The sequence below is a fragment of the Jaculus jaculus genome, chromosome 1 (assembly GCF_020740685.1).
Source record: "Jaculus jaculus isolate mJacJac1 chromosome 1, mJacJac1.mat.Y.cur, whole genome shotgun sequence".
NCBI classification, from domain to species: Eukaryota; Metazoa; Chordata; class Mammalia; order Rodentia; family Dipodidae; genus Jaculus; species Jaculus jaculus.
In genome coordinates, this window is record NC_059102.1 from 103,719,926 (window position 1) to 103,736,361 (window position 16,436).

A 16,436-nucleotide genomic window follows, 5' to 3' on the forward strand; every position below is an offset into this window, starting at 1 on the left:
CTATTATGATCATCTATTATTAACATCTTCCCTGGACTGAGATTAGATAGATAAAGGTAAGTATAGATCAAGCCTTTGAAAGGTGAGATTCACAGGACGTGGGAGCTTGGGGAAGGGTCTCTCTTCCACTAAGCACAAAGAGAAGAGGAATAGAATTGAGTGATGAGTGGAGGCAGTGGCCAGTAAGTCTGAGCATCTCTAGTAAACTGTGATTCTGAGCAGACCAGGGAATATCTGCTCCTGCTCAGGGAGTCCCAGTTGCCTGTTGGCAACAGACTGGCATGACAGGACTGAACAAATCAAACAAATGAAGTGTTCCACCTTTCTTCTTGTGCTCTGCATAGTCTATGTCATCCCTTCTAGGATGGTGTGTGTGTGTGTGTGTGTGTTTAGGGTGTGGAGGTTGAAACATCATGGAGGTCATGGTAGAAATTTGGTGAGGGAGGCTGGAAAGATGGCTTAGTGGTTAAGGCCCTTGCCTGCAAAGTCAAAGGACCCAGGTTCAATTCCCCAGTTCCCACATAAAGCCAGATGCACAAAGTGGCGCATGTGTCTGGAGTGTGTCTGGTGTTTGTCTGCAGTGGCTAGGGGTCCTGCCGTACCCATTCTCTCTGTCTCTCTTCTGTCTCTCTGTTTTCAAATAAATAAATGCAAGAAAAAGAAAAAAAAAAAAAGAAAGAAATTTGCTGACGGAAGTAGAAGCCTGTGGAGAGGGATCATGGGAAGGACCTTTTTAACAATAACCCAGGATGTGTGCACTTGGGTTGGCCTGATGCCACTGTGACCCTTCAATTCCCTTCATTTGGGACCTCCCTCTAGTCTCCTAGCCCCTGTGGCTCTCTGCCCAGCTCCCATGAGGCAGAAAGGATGCGCCTGTCACATGACCTCCTTTGATCTTTGGAGATGCTTCAGGAAGACATCTGGAGAACGTTGCTTCAGCAGGCCTGGGCCTTGTGTCCCTCTGCCTGGAGACCAAATAGACCAAAATAGGCCGCCATCCTTTAAGCACGGAAACACGGTGGGCGGGGAGGGGGGAGAGAGGAGCGGTGGGGTGATACAATTGGGAGAAAGGATGGCACATATATCCATGCTTCTTCCCACATCCTGCTGGCAGTGAATACATCGTGCTACAAAGTGGAGCCCTATGAGAGGAAGTAATCTTGTCACCACTTCCTCCTGATTTGATGGGATGGTGATGGACCCTTCCTTTCACTGCCTTTTTTTTTTTTTTTTTTTGAGGTAGAATCTTACTCTAGCCCAGGCTGACCTAGAATTCACTATGTAGTCTCAGGGTGGTCTCAGACTCTCAGAGATCCTCCTACCTGTGCCTCCCCAGTGCTGGGATTAAAGATGTGCGCCACCACACCCACCCAGCTCCTTTGATGGCAATTCTATCAAAGGGAAGTCCATGAAGGAATTGATTATACTTGCTATCACTTGCTTTTCTTTCTTCCTATCTTGAATCCATACAAGTCATGTCTGTTCCTTTGTTACTCAAGGCTATGACAGGCCTCTATATTGCTCAGTCTAACAATCAACTTCAAGTCCTCATCTTCATTGGCCATTTTTCATTCAGTTGATAACTGTCTCCTTGAAGTGTTTCTTCTCTTGGCTCCCAGGATCCCACACACTAGTTTTCACCTCAGATCACTGGCTACAGGCTTCCCGGTGCCCTCTCTGGTTACTACTTCCTCTTTTTCTTCCTAGATTCTCTATTTCTTTCCCTCTTTCTTTCTCCTTTCTGTATTAGGGATCGAAACCTGGGTCTTATTCATACTAGGCAAGCCCACCACCACTGATCTAAATCCCTAGGAATCTTTTTACCTTTTTTTTTTTTTTTTCCTTTCAAGAAAGGTCTTGCTAAACTGTCCCAGCTAGCTTTGAATTCATTCTCTAGCCCAAGTAGGCCTTATATTTGTGATCCATCTGTCTCAGCCCTCCAAGATCCTGGGATGAGAGGCCTGTCCCACCATACCCAGCTTCCTCACAACTTCTTAACAATAAAATATATGAGAGGTCAACCCTGAGATCTCTTCTTCACTTATACTCACTTGCTTAATGTCATATCTTGTATTATGGTTTCAATCTATCTGTCCATACATCAAGTTTTGCTAGTCTATCTGCCTATAGCATAGAAAGTTTCCTGAACCCCAGGCTCATATGGCCAAGTTATTAGTCGACATAAGTATGTGGATGCCCAGTATTCATCTCAAATTGTTCAATCTCGCCTCTTGATTCTCTGTGCTCCACCATCACCCAATAGCACAACAATACACTACCATATCAGTACTTCCCACATCAATGAATGATAACTCCAGTAGCTCAGGCCAAAACATTGGTCTATTTTTGACTTTTTCTTTTTCCTTCTGTCTACATTCAATCCACCAGTAAGTACTATTGTCTCCACCTTGGGGTTAATCTAGCATCTAAACACTGAAGAGTTAGACATATCTTCCATTGCTACAATTACTGGAACTGCACAACCAATCTCCATCTTACCCAAGTCTGCCCAGGACTTTAGCCCCTCTGTGGGAGGATGTTCTCACTAACTCTGTTATTAGCAGCACAAGCTCAGTGATCCTTTGAAACATAAATCAGGGTCTGGAGAGATGGCTTAGTGATTAAGGTGCTTGCCTGTAAAGCCTAAAGACCCAGGTTCGATTCCTCAGTTCCCATATAAACCAGATGCATAAGGTGGCACATGCATCTGGAGTTCATTTGCAGCAGCTAGAGGCTCTGGTGGGCCCATTCTCTCTATCTTCCTCTTTCACTCTCTAAAAATGAAATAAATAAAAAATTTTTAAAAACCATAAACCAGATCTGAGCAAACCATCTAGTACCACTTTCTTCAATTTATACAGGGCAAAAGCCAATATCCTTGCATTGATCAGCTGGGCCTTATGCCATCTGTCCCCTTACTCTGGTCTGACATAACCCTTCCCTACGTAGTCCCTCATTGACTCTGTCTCAGGCTCATTGGTCTCCTTATCCCTCCAAGCAGGCTAGTTGTGCTCCAGCCTCCAAATGCCTACATTAGCTATCAATTCTTTTAAAATAATTTTTTTCTTTACCTATTTGTATGCAGAAAGAGACAGAGAGTGGGTGTGCCAGGGCCTCCAGCCACTGCAAATGAACTCCAGGGCACACATCACTTTGTGCATCTGGCTTTACATGGGTACTGGGGAATCAAACCTGGGTCCTTAGGCTTTGCAGGCAAGCACCTTAACGGCTAAGCCATCTCTCCAGCCCCCACTAGCTAGAAATTCTGACTAGAAATTCCTGTTATTCATGTGGTTTGTTATGTCTTCTTCCTCCTTCCTCTATTTATTGCTCATATGTTAGTTTCTTGGTAAGAACCACTCTGAACTTCCTGTATAAGGTTATACTTCATCCAGGTCTTCCTTACTACCTCCTACTCTGGCTCTTTGCATGTATCTGGTCTCCATCAATGTACTATATTTTAATTGCTTCATCCTCTGTGGTGGTTTGATTCAGGTGTCCCCCATAAACTTCGGTGTTCTGTATGGTAGGTTCCTAGCTGATGGAGATTTGGGAATTAATGCCTCCTAGAGGCAGTGTGTTGTTGGGGTGGGCTTATGGGTGTTATAGCCAGCTTCCCCTTGCCAGTGTTTGGCACACTCTCCTGTTTTGTTTTGTTTTTCCACCTAATGTTGCCCAGAAGGTGATTCCACCTTCTGCTCCTGCCATCATTTACCCCTGCTGTCATGGAGCTTCCCCACAAGTCTATAAGCCAAAAGAAACCCCTTTCCCCATAAGCTGCTCTTGATCAGGTGATTTCTGCCAGCAATATGAACCTGACAGCAACCTCCTCCCTCCTCAGCACACGCCTAACATAAACTCCTTGGGAGCAGAACTACCCCCCCTTTCTCTCACTGCTGTATTTCAAGTATCTATAAAAGCGTGTGGATATAGGAAGTTGTTGTATTTCTGGAAGGAATGGGTGAAGGACTACCACTCATTCTCCAAGCTGGCAGTCTCCTTCAGATCTCAAACATTTTCATTCACCCTTTTGACTACACAGTGCGTCTCAGTGTGTCTCAGTTCTCTGACACGGCATGCCTCTTGTTTGACAGGAGGCCTTTGCTCACCTAGCCCAGGGAAGCCTCTTTATTCCTCCTCTCCAGCCTGGCTAACTCCGCTCATTCTCTGAACCTCAGCCTGCATATATCCTCTTCCAGGAAACTTCCTTGTCCCCCCCCCAAAAAAAACAGTCCCTCGTATGGACTTGTCATCTATTTCCTTTGACCAGCTCTTAACATATCACTTCTAATGACTGTTTATATATGAGCGTCTGCCCGAGAATCTTTAAACTCTGTGAGAGAAAGGTCATGGATACTGTGGTCTCCCAGTGTCTGGCACAGCGCCTGAAACAGAGTGCATCCTTGACTGTTTGAGTTATCGAATGTAAGACTCAGATCAATGTCATTTTTATTGGGCTCCATGTGGGAATCTCCTCATCACTTGATCTTCTAGAAGAACTTCACCCCATGCACCTAGATGGCAACAATTATTGGTGCAGGCAATAGAGCGGCAATAGGCTCCCAGATGGGCTACAACCCTAATGATATCAATAGCTAGAGGAAAGAGATGGGAGATTCTATTGCTTGGCTTTGAAGTTTGCCATAAACGCAAGTGCTTTTCCTCAAGGAGGTGAAAGCCCATGCACATGACAAGCCATGATAGAATTCCAGCCTGGTCTGTATCTTCAGTGTACCTTAGCCACAGGGCCTTCCTTTTCAGTTAAAGCACTGTTACTGATAGTCCAGGGTGGGTCAGGGAAGAATTATATGGAATGTTAACCCATCTGAAATGAAAGGTAGATTTAAGCCTGCTTGGGATATATTTTCCACTTCCGTCATATATAGTATCAAATATAAGGAGACATGGACTGGAGAGATAGCCTAGTGGTTAAGGTGCTTGCCTGTGAAGCTTAAGAACTCATGTTCCAATCTCCAGGTCCCACAAAGCTATATGCACAGTGACGCAAGCAGTGTGCAATATTGCACATGTGCACAAGGGGGTGCATGCATCTAGAGTTTGTTCACAGTGGCTGAAAGGCCCTGCCATGCCCATTTTCTCTCTCTCTCTCTTGGTATCTCCCTCTCAAAAATAAATTAAGAAATAAGGAAAATCCAGACCTGGTGGCACACACCTTTAATCCCAGCATGTGGGAGGCAGAGGTAGTAAGATTGCCATGAATGCGAGGCCACCCTAAGACTCCATACTGAATTCCAGGTCAGCCTGGGCTAGAGTGAGACCCTACCTCGAAAAAACAAACAACAAACAAACCAAAAAAATGAGGCACAGACAGATGGTTCTTTGTCCATAAGCATAGAGTATATTTGGAGAATACCATACCTCACCTGCATGTGCATGGAAAAGGTGATTGACAACCGCTATTGCAGGGGATTCGGAGGTTTGGGAACTTATAAACTCTTTTTTTTTATGAAATGAGTATTCTCCTTCTGTAAACCAGTGCCTTCTGCTGAGGTAAGAGTCGATACCTGGGATAGATTCCTGTGGCAGGGGTGGGCGGAGGCCCCAGGATCAGTTAGATTGAAGGGCATGTTGCTAGAGCTTGCAGGCACTGTGGGAATCAAAGAAAGTCAAATGCTTTTTGAAGCAGGGGGAGGTTGGGCCTTAAGGAGCTTCTCCAAGTTACCTCCCCTCACTTGGTCTTTGATGGCGGTTGTACTCTTCACTTTCATCCTTGGTTTGGCCAACGTCTCAGCATTAGAGAGAAAAATGGGTTCCTCATACCTTTCACATTTCACTTCAGGGTTAATCCAGTGTGAAAAGAACATCGTCTTACTTCCCATGTCAACTTCTGAATCTTCTGAAAGGGGGAAACGTTTGTGGGTATGGTCTTCCCTTACCATAACCCCCCAACCCTTACCCCTAATAGTTCTATCCCTGCCAAGTTTCACCCTGTGAGGCATGGCTCTGAAACATTCTACCCTGAAAACTTTTTTTTCCATGAAAACTTTCTATTTAAGGGCTGGAGGGATGGCTTAGTAGTTAAGGCACTTGTCTACAAAGCCAAAGGACCTAGGCTCGATTCCCCAGGACCCTTATAATCAAGATGTGCAAGGTGGCACATGTGTCTGGAGTTCATTTGCAGTGGCTGGAGGCCCTGGCATGCCCATTCTCTCTGTCTTGTCTCTCGCTCTCTGTCTCTGAATCTCTCTCTCAAATAAATAAATATTTTTTAAAAAGGCATGTACCACCATGCTCAGCTAATATATATATATATATAATTTGTATTTAAAAAACCATGGCCCCAGGCTGGAGAGATGGCTTAGTGGTTAAGGTGTTTGCCTGCAAAGCCAAAGGATCCCAGTTCGACTCTCCAGGGCCCATGTAAGCCAGATGTACAAGAGGGGGTGGCATGCATCTGGAGTTCGTTTGCAGTAGCTGAAGGCCCTGGCGTGCACATTCTTGCTGTCTTTCTCTCTGCCTCTTTCTCAAATAAATAAATAAAATATATATATTTTAAAAAGCCATGGCCCCTTCAAACACTGCACTTGCAAATTTTGGCCCAGTAAATGATGGCCCAGTAAGACGGCATTGGAATGCTCTGTGATGTCTGAGCACCCCAAGCTAGGCAACCTCACAGGAACCTTGTTTAGACCATTCAGATTAGTCTACCAGCTGTGGAAATCATTTTTATCTGTGAAAGTGCTGGTGTGAAAGAGCAAGCTGAGGGGTGGAGATCGTGGCTGTGCAGACGTAGACAGGCCCTCGCTAAGCCCTGCTCACTCAGCGCAGCGATCTTGGCTGAACTAAAGTTCTATCCAAGAAAGATCCCTAGGTACGTGCCAGAAGCCAGAGGCTCTGAGGCCCTCTATTGGCCCCTGAGCCCTAGCAGAGCAGATGTCACTTCTGTGTGATTCCCGGCTGCTTTGAATTCCACTGGGCTCGCTGTTTTCATTGCTGGGGTGGGGAACTCATCCTGGCTAAGAGCTCTCAGTGCCCTTTAGGCTGCACTATTCATTCTGGCCTCCAGCTATACGCAAAGCATATAAGGAGGTCTTTCTTGCCTTTGATTCTGCTGCACTGTCTAATTTAGTTGCAAGCTCTTAAGTAGGTTCCTTTTAGATCTGGAGGACATTGTACATGCAGTGGGGCAGGAAGTTCCTTGAGCAATGTTTTCCTTTGCCTGCTGAGACTCCTAAAGGTCCCCTATTGGAGATATTCTTTGGGATGACCAAAATGTGTTCCCTGCGCTCTGTCTTTATGGGGCTTCCCCAAATGTTATCTCCAGGAATTTCTTTTTTTTCAGGCTGAGATCTAGTCTGGGAAAGATGAATCCTTTGAGTGATTAGGGTCTGTCAGGAGCTATCTCTAGAGGTAGCATCTCACTCAGTTGTACTTCAGCCTCACTGGTACTCTAACTACAAGGCCAGGACTTAATATACTGCTGTTCAGGTGAGACTGAGTCATAAGTGGCCCAGGCATTATCTCTTCATGTTGGCTTGTGATTGCCTGAGATAGCCACAGAATAGCAAGCATCCCTGGTAGGAGGGAAAAATTGGTTCTAGTTTCTCAGTGCCCCCTGGGTACAGTACCTAGGAAGCCCAGAGCCAATAAACAGTATCTGGTGAGACTTGTTGCTGGTGATCAAGGCTCATCAGTATTCGGACAATGTGACCTGAGTAGGGACTCACTGTTCCCTCCAGGTCTAGGGACTTGCTGTCCAGAGGATGGGGGACCAAGCTGCTGCCAGGGATCCAGAAACACTTCATAGACAGTGATTTGCAAACCCGGAAACTATAACTGGAGCCAGGATGATCACCTGGCTGATCTCCCCACATTTAACCTCGCTGGCTTGGTCAGATTTCTTCGGCTTGAGTAAGCAACCGTGGACCGGACCTGCTGCCACAATGGATTAATACAGTTCACTATCCCCGCGGGCCTCTGGGGCTCAGGCTGAGGGAACCGCACATGGGTCAGGGCTCTGCTGCTTCAGGTCCAGGGGCTGCTGACCAGCAGGGGACAGGAACGCCTGGATGGAGTGCTGGGTCTTCTCCTGAAGTTCCCAGCAATAGCCAACCAACCTGCTTTTTCAATTACTTCTGGAAAGACCTCCAGCAGCCTATGGGCACATTCCAGGCCAATGCTGCCACCCCTCAACGGCTAAAATGGCTTCATCAATAAGAGAGATCCCTGGATCTGGTGAGATCGTCTACAACATTTCAGAGCTTACATCACATCTACAGGGATCTCTGGATAAGCCCCACTAGAACTGGAGTTGTCATGGTCACAAGTTTTGATTTGTTTTGGTTTGGTTTTGGTTTTTTGAAGTAAGGTCTCGCTCTAGCCCAGGCTGACATGGAATTCACTATGTAGTCTTAGGGTGGCCTTGAACTCATGTCGATCCCCCTATCTCTGCCTCCAGAGTGCTGGGATTAAAGGCGTGCCCACCAAGCATAGCTGGTCACAAGTTTTGCAACCAAAGTTTCACACATGACTAGAAGTGATTTGGGCTTGTCAGTGGTCAGGTGGAGAAACCCAACTTTGGGATTGTGAGAAAGAAACAGGTAGCACAGAGATAAAGGAATAATCCTAGAAAAGAACCTGTGGTGGAGAGTTCTCTAGAGACAGACCAGAAACTTACTGTGCAGAGGAAAAACCACAGAGAGGTACCTATATATGGCATACTGAGGCCTCAGTGTGCCTTCCCCAGGAAATGGATAGAGGTTTCTTAAAAGCGAAAAAGTAAGTCAGGCTTAGTGGTGCACGCCTTTAGTCCCAGTACTTGGAGGCAGAGGTAGGAGGATCACCATGAGTTCAAGGCCACCCTGAGACTACACAGTGAATTCCAGGTCAGCCTGGACTACAGTAAGACCCTACCTTGAAAAACAAACAAACATACAAAAAAGATGAAAGGTGGAAAGTAGACCCAGAGCCATGGGAAGGGGTTGGGATTTGTTCCCTGTGGTATTTCTGCTCTGTAGTGGACTGGCTGGCCTCCCGTGAATGCCAGGGGCGGGGGAATGAGAACTCATCTTTTCCATAGAGGTAACATGCAGGATGACGGAAATGGTTTTGTTTTCGTGGCTTTGAAAACATGGGGAATGGTGTGGTATGTGCTGCCACGGACACTGCCCCAAAGACCATGGGGGAGCACAATGTGGAAATGCATGCATTGAGATCCTCCTAACTTAAGGGTACTTCAGTGCCTTTTGGACCATAGGAGCAGCAGGTGAAGGAAGACAAGGTCTCAGGGTATTGTTTTAGGTTCAGGAGGTCTGGATCCAGGGAGAAAAAAAGGTGTATGTGTTGGGGGGGGGGGGTTGGCTAGCATTCAAAAGGCTGCTGACCTTGGTTCTTGCGGACAAACTTGGTGCTGTTCTTCCTCTTCTGCCGGCTACTTCTATGCTCTTCATGACTTGAAGAGGACAGATGTTCCATATCTGGTAATTCACCTGGCATGTGAAATTCCTCCTCTTGCTTGAAGTGATCAGATAAGTAATACTTGACATGGACATCACCAATTGATGGGACAGCTGACTGAATTAAAGACTGCTGACCTGATAATTGTGTTGGTGTGGGGCCAAATACCAGGGAAAGATCTCTGGGCTGCCGGGAAAATATCTCCTGTGTGTGTTCAAAAGACAAACCGGACATGGACATCTCCAGGCAGGAAGAGCTCTGTGATGGCCTCAGTAAGGGGAGGGAAGTCTTGCTGCTCTTGTCCCCTAGCAACTGCTGAACCTCCAGAGCCATACCGTTGCAGATTTGGCAGGAGGGGTCAGCACATAAGAGCCGCCGCACACCTCTCTTCTGGGGAAGCAAGCCCTGGCTAGGGAGGGAAATGTAATAACCGTTAATGAGGGCACAATATTGGCCCCCCTTAGAAGAAAGTGGCTGAAGATCACTGTCCTCCCATAGCCTCTACAAGCCCTGGGCCTATGCCCCTTGTGTCTACCACCCTGCTTTCCTTCCAAGTTGGCAAAGTATGGCAGGTTGGGCTGAGAGTCTGCGGCAAGGTCTCAGACAACATATCAGAGGGTACAGCCCTCGGAGACCACTGGGAATGGTTGTTGAGAAGCTGAACTAAGAGGGGAAAAAGTAGGCAGCCAGAGAAGGCCAAATAGTTAGCTGGTGGGGGCGTTCACGAGGAACACTACCAAGGTAGGTTCACTTGAGGAAGGAACCCCGAAGAAGCCTGGGAGTCAGTCTTGCCAAACTGTGGGGAAATGAAGATCTCATTTCACAAACTATGGGTCATTTTTGCTTGTTGTGCCCAAGACCCATTGGAAATTAGTCCCAGTCTCTAAAAGTCTTAATGAGAGGATAAGATGATAGGCTAAGGGCTGGAGAGATGGCTTAGCGGTTAAGCACTTGCCTGTGAAGCCTAAGGACCCCGGTTCGAGGCTTGGTTCCCCAGGTCCCACGTTAGCCAGATGCACAAGGGGGCACACACATCTGGAATTCGTTTGCAGTGGCTGGAAGCCCTGGCGCACCCATCCTCTCTCTTTCTCCCTCTATCTGCCTTTCTCCCTGTGTCTGTCATTCTCAAATAAATAAATAAATAATGAACAAAAAAAAATTAAAAAAAAAAAAGATGATAGGCTGAGGGTATCTCAGGAACTGTCCTCCCTGAAGACAGACCAGAGGAAGTATTGTGCCAGCAGAGTCCAGCCAGACTCAGGGATATGCCCTTGAAAGGGTATAGCTGGAAAGAAATATGACAGCAATGAATTCTCTATGTAAAATCCATCCTCTTGATCAGATAATGTACCTTGTGGTATAGAGCAACACCAGTAATGTATTCCAGAATTATGCACTAGTTAATATTGAATTGAAGGACTACCAGAGGGGGCTGGAGAGATGGTTCAGTGGTTAAGATGCTTGCATGCAAAACCTAATGACCTGGGTTCAATTCCCCAGTACCCACATAAAGCCAGATGCACAAAGCGGCACATGCATCTGGAGAGTCTGATTGCAACAGCTGGAGGCTCTGGCACACCCATTCTGTGTGTGTGTGTGTATGTGTGTGTGTGTACATGCGTGTGTCTCCCTTTCTCCAATTCTCTGCTTGCAAATAAATAGAGGTACATAAATAATAACAGGACCCCAACAGAGTACATTTTGATAGCTATTTCCTCATGAGACATGAACCTGCTACCCTCCCAGCTAGGAAACCAACCCCAGCAGGGTAGCCCTCCTTTTCAGCCAATATCCCTCACTTCACCCTTGCCTAGGCCAGGTTAAGAAAGCACTACAGGCCAGGTTGGTTGCTGGGGGACAGAGAAGAGAAGGAGATCACCTTTTCATGACAGACAGCAGTTCCTGCAGCTTCTTGGTTTCTTCTTGGGAAATTTTCTTAGCTGAGGAACCAGGATACAGTGTTAGGTAGAACAGCAAAAAGAGGAGGCAAGTGATAGGAAACTGAAGGCCTTTGAATGAGTGGAGACTGGAAACCCAAGAGTCCATGCTCTAAAGCACATCGGTGTGCAACTTAACTACTGAGTGTGTTATCCCATCCCTAATCTCACCTCATCTTCACAACTACACTGCCAGTGCCCATTTTTATGGGGTACAAGAATAGAGATGAAGTGATGTCTAGAGGGCTTTAAAGCTAGAAAAGTGGCATAATTAATGGCATCTGCTCTACATCATAATTCTTTTGTTGTTGTTGTTCATTTATGTGGATGTATGTACACATACATGTGTGTGAGAGAGAGAGAGGGAGAGAGAATTGATGTGCCAGGGCCTCCAGCCACTGGAATTGAACTCCAGACCATGTGCGCCCCCTTGTGCACATGTGTGACCTTGAGCGCTTGCGTCACTGTGGCTAACGTAGGATCCGCAGCATCAAACATGAGTCTTTAGGCTTTTCAGGTAAGCGCCTTAACCACTGAGCCATCTCTCCAGCCCCATTCTCATTCTTTATTTGCAGGAAGGTCAGAAGGAAATTTTGGAATATTCCTAGTCTGGTTTCCACCCAAGTAAGTATTCTTTTAGTTGTTGTTGAGGTTTATATGAAAGCCTTAAGTGGTTAGAAACACCTCATTTCTGGTGCCAGCAATCACAGAGGGTCAGGATCTATGGGAACCTTACCCACAAGTACAGAGAGCCAGAAAGATTGGAAGTTTACCTCTTGACATTCTATCTTTAGACTTTGGTTTGATTCTTCGGTGACACTTAAAGACAAAAGCATTAGATACGAAGCTGGGACATCATTTTGTCATGTGATATAATGATACAAAATAAACATTTCTTAATCTTTTCTGTATTCCACTTTTACATTTTTCTACCTTTCCATTCTGTAGTCTGTCTTTTCAACCCCAACTTTTCTTTATCTCTGACTCACTCCGAGGCTCTCCCATGGTCTATACCTTTCATCTCCATGGCATGCACAAGGCCTGAGGGAGTTTAGGAGCTGGGTAAAGGGAAGTGGGACAAATTAAAGGATGGGCAGTCCTTCTAACCAAATCACTTGAGTCCTCAAAAATTCCAAATGGCCACCAACTGACCCAAATTCAGGTCTGATCTGGGATCGAGTGAAGAAATCTTCATTTAACAAAATCAAGGAATAAGATTTTCAAGAAAAAGTAAGAGGGGAAAAAAACCTGATGTCAGAGGCTAATTCAGGCCTGGTCATAACATGTCCTCACCTGGAAACATCTTTTAGGTCCCAGTCGCAATCCTCGTCTTCTTTTCACCTGCCAAAGGATTAATGCAATAATGAAGATGGAACCATAGGCATATACCGGATACCCCACATCCCACAGAACACAAGTGGGGCTCAACATGATCTAAACTTCACTAGCCATCCCCCTTCCGAGGCTTCCATGGTGTTAGAACTTAATGTCTCCAGATTCTAGACTTTGTCTCACAGAAGACATGTCCAATTCACCAAATGACATCACAAAGCCCTCCCAGTCCATAAAGCAAGCACAGCATTATAAACCTTTATCTGTCTCAGAGAAGCACATGTGGTGAGTCAATGTAACACATGAGGTTGTTCTACATGGGCTGCAGAGTATGGTGTAAAAAAGTGCCAATATAGAGGCTGGTGAGATGGCTTAGTGGCTAAGGTGCTTGCCTGTGAAGCCCATGAACTCGGGTTCGATTCCCCAGTGCCCATGTAATCCAGATGCATAGAGTGGCACATGTGTCTGGAGTTCATTTGCAGTGGCTAAAGGCCCTGACACACCCATTCTCTCTCTTTCTCTGCTTCTTTCTCTCTCTCACTTAAATAAATAAAATACTTGCTTTTTAAATGTCAAGATTGGGCTGGAGAGTTGACTTAGCAATTAAGGCACTTGCCTGCAAAGCCAAAGGACCTCAGTTCGATTCCCCAGAAACTACATAAGCCAGATGCACAAGGGGGCACATGCATCTGGGGTTCGTTTGCAGTGGCTGGAGTCCCTGGTGCACCCATTCTCCCTCTCTCTCTCTCTCTCTCTAATAAATAAATAAAAAACAAAACTATAAAAAAGTTTTTTTTTTTTTTTTAAAGCCAAGATCAAAGTAGCATATACACACCGTCATTCATGTTTTTCTGCTCCCTGTATCCGGATGGTTAAGTTCTCTATTAGTTCAACAGGCTGGCAACTCTCTCCAGATAGCTGAGTCTTTATGTGCACTGTGCATACCCTACAGGAGGTAGTGACTGAGTCAGAGGAATTCTACAAAGTACATTATCTTCACTGGGAAGATAACTTTAAAATTTTCACACAAGAGTATAGGGTGGGCATCATGTTGTTAAGTCTTGGAATTATACTTGAAAGTCACTGAAAATGAGGGCAGTCAGCATTGAGAAGTTGAGGAAGCGGATCAGGTAAGATGTCTCAGAAGAATCAAAAAGCTGCTATCTTTCTAAATACTATGGGAGGCTCTGCCATCTGTCTTAGGAAGAGATTGTGAACACTGCCCTTATGGAAGCACATGAATGAAACTCACTTGAGCTCTGTTTAAGACTTGAGTCTTTTCATAATTGCCTCTATATATCTTGTGGTACTGGCCTCGTCCTCAAGATAAGTTATTAGCAAGACTTTCAGTAAATGTCTGCAAAATTGTGACTGTTTGGTTCAAATCACCACAGTCAGAATATTTGGCTGAAAGTGTTTTATAAAAATCTGAATGGGGAGCCAGGCATGGTGGCACATGCCTTTAATCCCAGCACTTAGGAGGCAGAGGTAGGAGGATCACTATGAGTTCGAGGCCACCCTGAGACTCGTGAATTCCAGGTCAGCCTGAGCTACAGTGAGATCCGAGCTTGTAAAACCAAAAAAAAAAAGGTCTGAATGGGGGATTCTGGAGAGATGGCTTAGTGGTTAAGCGCTTGCCTGTGAAGCCTAAGGACTCGGGTTCGAAGCTCAATTCCCCAGGACCCATGTTAGCCAGATGCACAAAGTGGCACATGCATCTGGAGTTTGTTTTCAGTGGCTGGAGGCCCTGATGTGCCCATTCTCTCTGCCTCTTTCTCTATCTGTCGCTCTCAAATAAATAAATAAAAATAAACAAAAAAATTAGAGCTGGGCGTGGTGGCACACGCCTTTAATCCCAGCACTCGGGAGGCAGAGGTAGAAAGATCGCCATGAGTTTGAGGCCACCCTGAGACTACATAGTGAATTCCAAGTCAGCCAGAGCTAAAGTGAAACACTACCTTGAAGAAAAAAAAAGTTGTTTGTTTTTTTTTTTTTTTTTAAATCTGAATGGGACTGGAGAAATGGCTTAGTCGTTAAGCTGCTTGCCTGTAAAGCCAAAGGACCCAGGTTCAATTCCCCAGGACCCATGTAAGCCAGATGCACAAGGGGCATATGCATCTGGAGTTCATTTGCAGTGGCTGGAGGCCCTGGTATGTTCATTCTCTCTGTCTCCCTCTCTTCTCTCTCTGCTTGCAAATAAATAAATAAATAATATTTTTAAGTCTAAAAAAGTCTGAATGCCCTTAGGCATGGCAAGATTTCCCCCATGTGGCCCCAGTACCTTATGTCCCCTGATTCATACACTAATGTTAACTTAATGGCTTCTGGTGACATGACAGGTGCCTCCAACATAGTATCTGAATTTCCTTGAGAAGGTCATGCCCTGATGAGAGTGGTGTTGGCTCAGAAATCTCTATTCCTTCAGCATCCATCCCTCCATCAAACAAGCACACTAAGTGTTCAGCATGTGCTTAGCCCTGAGTTATGTAGTACCAAAAGATAAGTAGATTTTAATTGTATTGCCTTCCTGTTCACAAGACACTTAAAAATCTAGTTAATGACTTGTGCAACATTGTGAATGTCCTTCAAGCCACTGAATTGTACACGTAAAAATGTTTAAGGGCTTGGGAGTGTAGCTCAGTGAAGTCTAGCATTAGTAAGGCCCTGATCTGATCCCCAGTACCACAAAAAGTTAATTAACAAATAAAAGAAAAAGAATGGAAGAAAAATTCACAAGAAATTGTATTAAGATATTGAATATATTTTATGCTAAGTATGCAATTCAAAAGCAACCAAAATAACCATGGATGTAAGGATATTTTTTATTAGCTATAAGGAAGACTATTCTGAAAATGATTTGACAGATTAGCAAGTGTTTTTCTTAAAAGTTTTTTGTTGTTGTTGTTGTTGTTGTTGTTTTGTTTTTCGAGGTAGGGTCTCACTCTGGTCCAAGTTGACCTAGAATTGACTATGTAGTCTCAGGGTGGCCTCCCCAGTGCTGGGATTAAAGGTGTACGCCACCACGCCCGGCTTCTTAAATGTTCTTATATCTAAATATCTAAAGCTAAATTAATTTTTACATCAAAGAAAATTTAGAAAATGTCACATGTGAAGAGGAGGTGAATTTAAGCCATTTCTGCATCTTTTCTGAGTTTGCAAATTTCAAACTACAGAAATGAGATTCATTAAAGGCAGGCACATCACAGAAAACGGGAACATAAAATGGCCTCTAAACAAATGAAAAGATTCTCTACTGTATCAGAAACCAAACACAGTGACTTACTGCCATAGGCCTACTAGCAAAGATGGAGCTATGACAATGATGACGTGATGCTTAACAACTTCCCAGAGCTCCTCTGTCTCAGAGCTGATGGGTTGGACCATGCGCTGAGGCCAACCGCTCTGGGGCATGTTTGCAGAGAGCAAAGGCGTCTGCACCGATGTGGCCCTTGCTTGCAGAAGACGGCGTTCCTTAGCAAAGGCATGCTCACGGGATGACACTCCAGGCCTGCGGGTCCTAGTCCCGTGTGGTCATGACGTTAGCCCTTCCCGCCTCCGGTGCGAACGGCAAACGGGCGGCGGCGTGCACGGACCCTGGAGCCCTGCGCCGCCGCTCGAGGAAGCATGCTGGGGTCGCATCCTGCTTCCGTTACCACGCTGCAGAGCCATTAGCTTCAAGTTTCGTCCATGGCTTTCGATTCATGGGTATTATGGGCCACATAGCCTTTTAACAGAAAAATCCTAATGCGA

At 45.4% G+C, this 16,436-nt stretch overlaps 1 protein-coding gene and 1 pseudogene across 1 annotated transcript; one reads left to right on the plus strand and one right to left on the minus strand.

Annotated features, from left to right (window-relative positions):
• Window positions 1-5,627: 5,627 nt before the first annotated feature.
• Window positions 5,628-12,785, minus strand: Fam205c (family with sequence similarity 205 member C). The gene is made up of 5 exons (XM_004658476.2): window positions 12,648-12,785; window positions 12,128-12,173; window positions 11,297-11,357; window positions 9,345-9,826; window positions 5,628-5,857 (listed from the first exon to the last, which is right to left on the minus strand). The coding sequence occupies exons 1-5, from the start codon at window positions 12,783-12,785 to the stop codon at window positions 5,628-5,630; spliced, it is 957 nt and encodes a 318-aa protein (XP_004658533.2).
• Window positions 12,786-13,775: 990 nt separating this feature from the next.
• Window positions 13,776-16,436, plus strand: part of LOC123463454 — a 62,333-nt pseudogene continuing 59,672 nt past the window's right edge.

What these genes read in the sequence shown, in the direction of transcription:
- Fam205c (XM_004658476.2), bottom strand. Translation starts at nt 12,785, where the DNA reads ATGTTGAGCCCCACTTGTGTTCTGTGGGATGTGGGGTATCCGGTATAT. An exon ending in TAAAGATAGAATGTCAAGAG is followed by an intron (nt 11,358 to 12,127) that starts GTAAACTTCCAA and finishes CTGGTTCCTCAG; the next exon opens with CTAAGAAAATTTCCCAAGAA. An exon ending in CTGCTGTCTGTCATGAAAAG is followed by an intron (nt 9,827 to 11,296) that starts GTGATCTCCTTC and finishes TTCCCTCCCTAG; the next exon opens with CCAGGGCTTGCTTCCCCAGA.